General features: G+C 35.3%; 1 protein-coding gene across 1 annotated transcript; it reads left to right on the forward strand.

Moving 5' to 3' along the window:
- Positions 1-5,170: 5,170 nt before the first annotated feature.
- On the forward strand, positions 5,171-11,197 carry LOC132175210 (pectin acetylesterase 8-like). Its single transcript, XM_059587081.1, has 13 exons — positions 5,171-5,290; positions 5,817-5,938; positions 6,088-6,170; positions 7,074-7,203; positions 7,314-7,393; positions 7,512-7,598; positions 7,675-7,799; positions 7,899-7,959; positions 8,937-8,990; positions 9,075-9,152; positions 9,844-9,949; positions 10,577-10,722; positions 10,875-11,197. The coding sequence occupies exons 2-13, from the start codon at positions 5,818-5,820 to the stop codon at positions 11,001-11,003; spliced, it is 1,200 nt and encodes a 399-aa protein (XP_059443064.1). The 5' UTR covers positions 5,171-5,290; position 5,817; the 3' UTR covers positions 11,004-11,197.
- The last annotated feature ends 43 nt before the right edge of the window (positions 11,198-11,240 follow it).

Genomic DNA, 11,240 nt, shown 5'->3' on the forward strand with positions numbered 1-11,240 from the left:
AATGTATGCCCAATAACATTGCAGATACAATTAATTAGCATACACAAACATAAAACTAATTAACATCAAGCATCCCATTTGTTTTTTCAATTATTCTTAGTCGTCCAAACAACAACCCACTCTACACAGATAAATCTCACAAAACAATCAACATTCAAAAGAGAACTGCCACAACCTGTAACACCCACAACCCCATTTGGTTTGGATTCCAAAAACAGGAAAAACTGCCCAAAATTTCTCAAAACAGGAAAAGCTGTAGAAAAAAAAAACTAACAAACCCAAACCACCATCTGTAGAAAAAAAAACTAGAAACCCAAAAGCAAAAAATATACAAGCAAATCATCAAACAAAGCAGCTACACATGTAAAACTACCACAAATCTAAAAGCCCAACGGAGCAAACAATAGCCAAACAGAAAGTCGAAAAACATAAATTTTCTCCCAGTTGGAATCAAAATTAAAAAACGAAAAGAACAGAGAAAATTCTCATACCCATTCTGTTGGTGGGAGTTTTGGTGGTACGCCAAAACGAAAAGAATAGAGAAAATTACTTCTTTTGGTGGCCTGGCTCGTCGGTGGTGGTACGCCTCGGGTCGTCGGTCAGTGGTGGAGGTGTGTTGAAAGGAGGGATTTGACCAAAACCCATTCTTCGTCGGTGGCCAGAACGCTTTCTCGGGTGTGAGAGAAAGACAGGAGCGACGGAGGGAGAGCAAGGCCCGTTCTTCTTCGCCGTGGCCGGAACCCTTGCGCCGGAGTGAGAGATATGGTAAGCAGCAGAGGTGGCCGTTGGCTGTAGTGAGATAGATGGTGAACGAGGGATGGAGAGCGGGAGAGGGTTTCTTGTGATTTTTGATTTAGAGAGATAGAGAGGGAGAGAGAGCGAGTTTCTGATAGAGGTCCAGAGGGAGAAAGAGCAAGAGAGAGAAAGGGAGAGGGAGAGAGGGTGGGGAACATCTGCCAACAGAGGAGAGAGAGATGGCTTTGCTTTTTTTGTTCATTTTGAAATGAGTGTGCTGCAAGTAGGGCTGGCAAAACGGGTTCGCGGGTTGACCCGTTTACGACCTACGGGTACCCGTGACCCGTTTAAGCTATACCCAATGTCTGCTTCTTCATCAAGCACCCTGGCAATATGGAAGGGACGCATAGGGCAGCTTCTTTACCAGAACCTTCTCTTGCGAAGCAGCAGTCTGTGGGCTCATCGCCAAGTTTCTTTCAGTCGAAGCTTCCTTAGCAGAAGATGGTAGAGGAGTCGTCACCCTTGTTTTGCCGTTGTCTTCTTGGAGATTTAGAGCATCTAATTCCTTCGACAGCGACGTTGGGGACTCGACAGCGAGCAGAGAGCAGAGAGAGAGAGAGTGGCGAGAGAGAGAAAGAAAGAGGGGCGGCGAGAGAGAGAACGGTAGTGGAGAACTAAGGAAGAATGAGGGGCAGCGGTGGACTAGGAGAAGCCGAGAGGGTCTGGATTTGGACTCTGGCTAGAGAGTGGAGACTGCAACAAATGGGTTTGGAGAGTGGAAACGCAGGCCGAAGGGTCTGCGTTTTTCACGTTTTCCCTTAGGTTAAAAAAAAAAGAAAAAAGAAAAGAGTAAACGAGTCTGGCAGGTCACCCATGGGTGACCCGTGACACGACCCGCCAGACACTCATAAACGGGTCATAAATGGGTCGACCCGTTTATGACCCAAACCCGTTTAATGTAAACCCAATCCCGCTAATTTCGTGTCGTGTTCGTGTCGGGTTGTCGGGTCATGTCAAAATTGCCGGCCCTAGCTGCAAGAGTACTGCTATGCGGCTGCCAAACTAGCGTAGGACAAATATTAAAAAAATAATAATAAATTTTTTGTTTTGTTAAATTTTTATGAGTTAATATTTAGTTTTCAATGCCTCAAAATTTATTTTTGGATTTAAAATTAAAACTTAGGAGTGGAAGGTTAATCCTTTAGGAATGGTATCACCTAAAAGGAATTCGATCATCCTAAATTTGGTGCTAATACCTCAAATTTAGTACTAATACCTCAAATTTAATTTCTCTTTAATATCTCTCTTCTTCAATTTAAAAAACAAATTAAAGGACAAAAAGTCAAATGTTTGTCGCTTGGAAACCTCTATAGGCTCTATTCGTGTTGCAAAGAAAAAAAGACAAGAAAAATAATATGATGCACATAGGACTCGAGATAACGTGGCTGATGCCACGTTCGTTCCACATCAGTCCAGAAATAACATTTTGGAAATGTTCGGGACGAGTAGCAGCTTTCGTGGGGTAAATCTAAGCCGTTAAACAATTAAAGCTGATTGGATGACAGCTTAGAAGCAACCCAAGTGGAACTGCACCTAACAAGTGGTTGGTGTGCATATATGCTGACAACTTTACTTGGCCTCAACAAGTGATTGGTGTGCATATATGCAGACAACTTTATTGGGCGCCACTCACACTCATCACTGTCAATTACGTGGTCCAGTTCGTGATGGACTACCATCACCGATCCCACCTCCGGGACCGGCGAGTCACCATCTGCCATGTAGTCAACCTCAGGCGGTGACCCAACAACTCCATCGCCTTCACGCTCCCCATGCAGATGCAGTAACAATTTGTGTTGTATATTGGATTGGGTAAATTTTAATTTGTTAATTTTGCATTGAATTTATATTGAGTTTATGGGTTATATCAAAAATTATAAACTTTTATGTTATTTGTCAAGTTCGAATGATGTCGAAACATGAGTATAAGATTATATATAAAAACTATAATTTAATGCATTTAATTAAATAAGTTAGATTTCACAACTTTAATCCGTTAATTTCATATTAAATTCATAAATCATGTAAAAAACTACCGGCCATAACCGACTATAATGCGCTCTCTTCGTCTCTCAAGATTATAAGAGCATCTTATAATCATAATTTTAGCAAAAATATATGGTTGTGTGAGACAAAATTCGTCAAGGAAGATTAAAAGCTAGTTTTAAACCTTTCTTTTCCAACGTTTTTTTAGCTGAATTTGATCATTAATCCTAATCATCTTAACTAGAAAATGTGATTGAATTTAATCAAGTTGTGTTAGTTATTTATTATTTAAATTATATGTGTATATTGCATAAATATAATATTTATTAATGTGGATCGAGTGAATTTATCAATTATATCTGTACCTTATTTTCTAATTATTTGTTTAGTCCCTATTCAATAAATTAGTTCATAAAGTTCCACAAATATTCATCTTAGCATGTCAGCAAACCTAATTAAAATTTGGACTGATTGCCCTTTTTCCCCTTCTCGCTTCAATTGTTAAAAAAGTTATCAAATCCTATCCGTTTTCGTTGGACCGATAAAATTAAATAATAATGTTATACATACTGTCACTCTCTCATTTATATTCTTATACATCATTTAGTGGCATCCATTCACACCATTGGAATTTTGATAGATTATTATTGAATTTTGATCCAACGATGAAAATGAGAGCATCCTAAAAGTGTGTGAGAGTGAGAGTAAAACAATTGACGTGTGTGTATAGCATTGCTCAAACTCGAATACTTGCATTGCTTTCAGCTAAGTACTTATATATACTTATATAAAATATTTAATTGAATAAGGTAAAATAAGAGGTAATTGACAAAAATAAGGTTTCAATGTCTTTACTCTAATACCATGTTAGATTACCGGTTGTCTTAAAAACTTAAGTTAATAGAAAATTATTGTTTTAATCATTTAACCAGTATTCTAACATTTTCACTAATAATTTTAAGAGTATACCCATTAACGTCTAAAGCTATCCAAAAAAAATACATGTGGCATACCTCTCAATTTCATTTGAAACTGGTAGTATATATTTCATGGTCAAGATTTAAAGTTGAAACATTTAATGACTTACATGATGTCAATGTTAGCATGTCTTTTAAAAAGTTTAAATAATATGACACTATGTACAGTACCATTCAATCCACAAACTTTAAAATCATAACCATCAAATAAATACAATGCGTTTTTTTTATTTATTTTTATTCAATACAAGAAAATGGATTCTATCCATTCCATTTAAAATTGAGAAGATTTTATTTCATATTATATATGCTAAAAACTAGGGATGTACATGTAAATAGTTATTAGCTGCAACTCGCCGCCAACAGCTACCAACCAATCATTGTAATTTGTATGTTCGTAATTTTTGGATGAACCCAATAATTGTTGTTTGTATTTTCTTTATTATTTTTAAGTTAGAATGTAGAATTAAGGTATAGATTTCATCTAAAAAGTAAAGTAGGCTAAAAACACTAAAAACAGGCTTAAAATGTCAATTACCTGATATATATAGGTAGCGGTTAATAACTACAATAACCATACGAGTAACTATTAAGGGTTTGTTTGGGTGTGCATTTCAGAGGCTTAAAAGTGTGTGTTAACGCTCAAAAAGTCCATTAAAGAAAAAAAATAAACATGCTTGGTTAAAAAAATTGATAGTGTTTTTAAAGGTAAAAAAAAAAAAAAAAAACCGAAACGTACTTTTGACAAAAACTTCATTTTTAAGCTTTTGTCAAAAAAATAATTTTTTTAACTTAAAAGCTCTATTTTTCAAACACAATCTCAAACATGCTCAAGCCCCGACAAACACTAATGAATTTAAACGAATGGTTTATGATAAGGTAGCTAGTGTAAGGGACCTGAGCGTTTAGGAAGACAAATTTATCCAAAAAAATTTTCCATAAAAAAATAAATACAATATAACCCTCCTAAATGTACTAAATAGATCCTCTTCCTAACCTAAGCTCAAAATACCTTTCACTCATTTATCTAAGAACGCGTAAAACGATAAGATTCCTGTTGTTGTCTCTCACGTTACGGATTGCATGCTATTTGGGTCGGGTCTAAGGTCTTGTCTTCGAAAAAGTCGTTAAAAAAACAAAAGAATTAATATGAAAGAAGACGTTGCATGTTGCTGACCTTACATATCAAAATTGTTGCGCGGCAATTTCTTAAAAATTGCCGTGGATCCTGATCCCTAACCACAAACCCGCTACATACCCACGTAAATAAACTAATCTTTTTGGGGTGATTTGTGCGAAGCGCATGTGTTTGACTCTCTGTAAATAGTTTGAGCGCTTTCGTGTGCGTGTCAGTGCTTATATAAAGCACCTTCTCCTTGAAGAAGCCACCACCCATTCTTTCCCTTCATTGTTTGAATTGGTTTTTGCATTCTTTTGGGAGCTCTAGAGAGCAGAGCATTGCTCTGAACTGGGTTCCTCTCACATTCTTTCAAAACAAGCTGGTTAAGATTTCCTCCCGTTTTCTAGTTCAGGTACTGGGGGTGCGGTTCTCATAATAAATTACTATTTTTTTGATCATTGGGTTCTTAAATTTGGATTCTTTTTCTGTTTCTAAGTTGATATCAGAAGTATGGTCTTTCAATATGGTATTTTGGATTTCTTTTTTTTTTTTTTTTGGGTTTTGGATGGTAAATGAAGTTGGTAATCTGCATTTTGTGGTTATGTATGTGTATAATGGGGAAATGCTAGATGTTGCATTAATTTATCTTCAGATGTATGGGATAATGGGAATGTTTATTTTGGATATTTCCACTGAAGGAAGCAACAGTGGTGTTGTTTGTAAGCATTATTGAAGTTGCTGTTCAAGATGCATCTAGAAGTAAAGTTTGAATATAAAATACAAAAGGCTAGATTTTGTTAGTTGGCTCATGAAGCTTAGCTACTTATTTATCAGTTTTCTTCAATATCTTTTGTCTTTTGATATGTTTTTCTTCTGTTTTATCTCAATTTTGTTCAATATTTTTTGTCTTTTGTATCACAAAAATTTTATACTTGCAGAATGATCAGTGCAATATTAATCCAATCGTTAAATCTTCTATTATGTACACTGCTATTGCTCAAAACAGAAGGCTTTAGCGTAGGAATTACTTATGTCCAGAATGCAGTAGCAAAAGGAGCTGGTGAGAAACTTCTTCCAGAAAAAAAAAAAAAAAATGATTAAAATAGAGCCTTTCATATTTTCCTTTCAGATTTCAGTTCTTCCCATAAATAATAAACTCTTTTAAAAATATTTGTTTCATTGTGTTCTGAAATTTGACCTATTCTGCAGTTTGTTTGGATGGAAGTCCGCCAGCTTACCACTGGGATAAGGGAGTTGGTGCAGGAATTGACAATTGGTTGGTTCATATAGAGGTTTGTCCTTTTGTCAAACCCTATTTAACTATTTCTTGTTGGGTGGTTTTAGGCCTATCTCAACCTCCAAAGTTAGTTCAAAAGGTGATGCTTTCCCTCACACTTATAAAGTGACTACTAGCCCATTCCACAACCGATTTGGGATAACCCCAACAATCTCTCCCTCACACATCAGGCCCTGGATTGGAACAGCGACAACCTGTTTCTCATGTGGACTATTGGGCCGAGACTTGTTGGTAAACCTAGGCTTTGATACCAGTGTTAAGTGGTCTTAGGCCTTTCTCAACCCCAAAAGCTAGCTCAACCCCTACAATCTTCCCTCACACATCGGGCCATGTGTTGGAGCAGCAATAATTCGTTTCTCCTGTGAACTGTTGGGCCGAGACTTGTTGGTAAACCTGGGCTCTGATACCAGTGTTGGGTGGTTTTGGGCATCTCTCAACCCCTAAAGCTAGTTTAAGAGGTGAGGCTTTCCCTCACACTTATAAAGTGACTAACAGCCCATTCCACAACCGATGTGGGATAACCCCAACATTTCCTTACTAACTAAAGAACAAATGGCATAATGCTTGGACAGATTGCCAAAAGAAAGAAGAAAACAAAAAAAATTCTGATACCAAAGCAACTTTTCTAATGCCAAATTGTAAATTTCATTCCATTTCTCCTGTTCTTATTATGAATAAAAAGAGTAGAGAAAGCTCGATCACTATTGAATTTTGATAAAATATTTTGTGATTTGAATGTTACAAATTTCTTTCAAATCTAGCTCTCAAAGGCTTTAATAGTTTTGGTTAGTTAAACCCTTGCATTCTTAAAAAATGAATAAAATTTTAATGCACTAATATCTATCTATTATCTATATATTTCTTCTGTCATCGTCTGATCTTTAGCTCTGGTACATAGGGAGGTGCATGGTGCAACAATGTCACCACTTGCCTTTCTCGCAAGAACACTCGCTTGGGTTCATCTAAGCTAATGGAGACGGAAATTGCTTTCTCTGGCATTTTGAGTAAATACCAAAAGTTTAATCCTGGTATGACTTGATAGTTATTAATTTAGTTATCTTTTTCCAGCTTGTATCACCCCCCATGCTCCTGAGCTTCACCTTTTAACGATTTTAATAGAATCTCTTTTAATATCCAGACTTCTACAACTGGAACAGAATCAGGGTTAGGTACTGTGATGGGGCATCATTTACAGGCGATGTGGAAGCAGTAAATCCAGTAAGTTATTTGAATTTCTCTCAGAATTTCAAGTTTTAGTTTTTCGGCAGAACCTGGCTCCATTGTATTCTTTGTTTATTGTTTTGGTTGGTTTTTAATTAGATTATAATTTGATCAGGCTACTAATCTTCACTTCAGAGGAGCAAGGGTTTGGCATGCTGTCATGGAGGATCTATTATTAAAAGGAATGAGAAGTGCTGAAAATGTATATCCTATAATCATTTGTCGGCTTTAATGCTCTGCTACTCGTTCCGCTAACTCGTTAAGACTTTTGCCTACAGGCTATTCTCTCTGGTTGTTCGGCTGGTGGATTGACTTCTATTTTGCATTGTGATAGCTTCCAAGCTCTCGTACCTAGTGGTGCTAAGGTTAAATGCCTGTCAGATGCTGGTTACTTTATTAACTTGTAAGCTCATATACCCTAACTTCTATCTCTACTTTATATTCTAAACTCTGTGAAAAGTTACACATTCATGTAATTTGACTCTGAAACATTGCATAACAGGAGGGATGTTTCTGGAGCACATCACTTTGAAGGATTCTATAGTGAAGTGGTTGCAACACATGTATTGATGCTCTCTCTCTCTCTCTCTCTCTCTCTCTCTCTTTATAACTTCTATGTTTCAATTTTTTGATTTGAGTTTTGAATAGGAAATTTACCTTTAAGTTCTTTCTAAAATTGCTGCTTATATTAAAAGGAAAAAGTCCACATAACCCTTTCAAACTATCACCCAATTGACAATGTCCCTCCCAAACTTTCAATTGTGACAATGTCCCCCTTAAACTACCAAAAATTGTCAATGTTCCCCCCAATGACGAAACTACCCTTAATAAAATAAAAACAAAAAATAATAAAACTTCTAGAAAAAACCTAAAACTAATTTAAAAAAAAAATCCAAAGGGTAGAAAATTAAAAATTAAAAATTAAAAAAAAAATACTTTTTATAAGAAAAAAATTAATAAATTTCGATTTTTTTTGTTATAAAAATTTCGTTTTTTATTTTGTTTTATAAATTTTTTTAAATAAAAATTTCGGTTTTAAAAAAACTATATTCTTTTTAAAAAAAAAAAATTCTTATAAAAAAATTAAAAAATTTCGTTTAAAAACTATTTTTTTTATAAAAAAAATTGTTCTTTTGAAATTAAAATTTTTTGTTTTTTTTTTTAATTTTAATTTTTTTAATTTATAAAGGTATTTTTGTCTTATTAAAAAATATATAAGGGCATTTTGATGTTTTTGTTAATCTCGAGGGGAACATTGACAATGTTTTGGTAGTTTAAGAAGGACATTGTCACAATTGAAAGTTTGGGGGTGGGACATTGCCAATTGAGTAGTAGTTTGAGGGAGTTATGTGGACTTTACCCTATTAAAAAAAAAAGTTTCTTTTAACAGTTGCTCAATTATTCAAGTGTTTCTCTTTTTTATATGTCTAGCAAGAAAATGTTACCTCCCTTTTTTTTTTTTTTTTTGGGTTCAAGCTTTTGTCCAATCCAAAAAGCAATACCTGATTCTTAATGGAAATCTCTCTCTCTCCCTCTGTAGAATTCAGCAAAGAATTTGCCTCTATCTTGCACTTCAAAACTAAGACCGGGGTTGGTAAGTGCGTCTATTCTAGTATTAGAGTTTCACATCTCACCATTTCTTCTTCAATGTCACCAATACTTTTCAACTATATTGCAGTGTTTCTTTCCCCAACACGTTGCACCGCAAATCCGAACACCGATTTTTTTGGTAAATGCAGCCTATGATTCATGGCAGGTAATCTCATTCTAATCATGATAAAGATAACTATTTATAGAAAAAAAAAAAGAATTGATTTCATGTGTTGCATATGCCCTTCTTACCCTGGTTCTAGTTTCTTGCTTGAAATTTTTTGAAATGAAATTGATACACGTGATAGATCCATTGCCTTGGTGATGAAATTAAGGAGTAGACTGAAAATTAGAAAACCTGCCACGTTAGCTCGTTATAGGATGTATGAACATCTTCTACACTCAGCGTCTCACTTATTATTGGATTATGTACATTAAGGCCTGTCCATTTCTCATCCTCCAATATTTAAAAGTGGGGATAATATTGGTGTGACTGTCCATTTTAGAAACGTTTGTCTTTGTTGTGCATTGTGATTTTGATCTGGTTAGACCTTTAGTGGTGGAGAATTTTTGCATCATGATGTCAACTTTGCGTTCTGTTATGGAATGGGGCCAGATCTAATTGTTTAAAATTTGGAAGAGTATATTTCCTCTTTAACATCTTCAAAACAGGATCAACTGAGCTATGAAGATGGGTTGCCTACCTTCAATTGCCTGATTTGAATGTGTTTTAGCATTTAAATACTGATGATAAATATTAATACATATTATAAATGAATTTTTTTATGGTTTTTAGTATTCATTTAGAGTAATTCACTTTCATTCTTCTAATACCTGAACTCATTATTTTCTTCCAGATAAATAACATTTTGGCACCAGGTGTTGCTGATCCCCATGGCCACTGGCATAGCTGCAAACTTGATATAAACAACTGCTCGCCCGGTCAAATCAAAACCATACAAGGTGAATACCAGTAGCCTCTTTTCTATCCTTAAGCAACTCTTCTTGGAGACAAGCATAGTATCCCTCAGGAATATATTATATATAGTACTGTTTCTTATTAACATTTTTATAGTTTTTAAGGTCTTGTGAAACAATCTCTAAACCCTCAATCTAAGGAATTCAATTCTTCTTTTTTGGTTAGTGTAAGGAATCTAGTCATCATCCGAGAATTTGGTCAAATTATAAGCTAGAAAAATAGCCGAATTGGATTTAAGCTTATAGGCACCGACTCAGAATAGCATTTCTACATGGTAAGGTACAGCATTGACAAAACAAACCAGCTTCCGGAAATTTTTACTTATTCTCTTGATGTTCATTTCCAGATTTCAGGGCTGCAATTCTTGAGTGCATTGAATACCCGATTTTTTTTTTTTAAGTATCCTTTGAGAACAGTATCTCGTCTTAATCACATTTTATCAGCAAGAAGAATATCCGAACTGGGTTTCTTTCTGGCTGGTCCTGTCTGCCATTTATACAAAAGCTTTCAGGGAGCAACCTAGAATAGCATTTCTACATCATAAGGTAGAGCACTGATGATAAGAATTGGGTTCCAAAAATTTTACTTGTTATCTTCATGTTTGTTTTCAGATTTCAGGCTGCAATTCTTAAGTGCAGTGAATGGACTAGGCGCCTCTTCATCTAGAGGATTATTCATAAACTCTTGCTATGCCCACTGCCAAACCGAAACGCAGGAGACATGGTTAAGGACTGATTCTCCATTGCTGGGTAGAACAGTAAGATGCACCTTTCTCTTCTCCATCTGTTCTTCATTTCTTTTTTGTCATTTACATTTTTCATAATCTTCTTAATTTGTTTCGCTGTTCTTCCCTTGTCGACGAATCTGCAGAAACTAATTCCATTTTTATGTGAAAAAACTATTCTGCAGACAATTGCAAAGGCAGTTGGAGACTGGTTTTATGATCGGAGTTCCTTCCAAAAGAAAGATTGCCCTTACCCTTGCAACCCGACTTGCCATAACCGTGTTTTCGATCCACAAGAACACCCAGAAATATAGATTTGTTATGTCAAGATATATATTTTTATGAATGGTAGTTATATGTAAAATGAGCTTAAATAAGTAAAAAGAAAAAAGAAAAAAAAATGATGATCGATCAAGTCTTTGAAATAAGCAAAGGCTCCACTTCACCAAACTTGTGTGCTGGGAGTCTTCCATCATTGTTTATGTATTAACTTATTACTCTCAATCTAATAAAGCCATTCGCTATTAATCTTACTCTGAGCATCTATCTGG

This window comes from Corylus avellana, chromosome ca3, assembly GCF_901000735.1.
Source record: "Corylus avellana chromosome ca3, CavTom2PMs-1.0".
Taxonomy (NCBI): domain Eukaryota; kingdom Viridiplantae; phylum Streptophyta; class Magnoliopsida; order Fagales; family Betulaceae; genus Corylus; species Corylus avellana.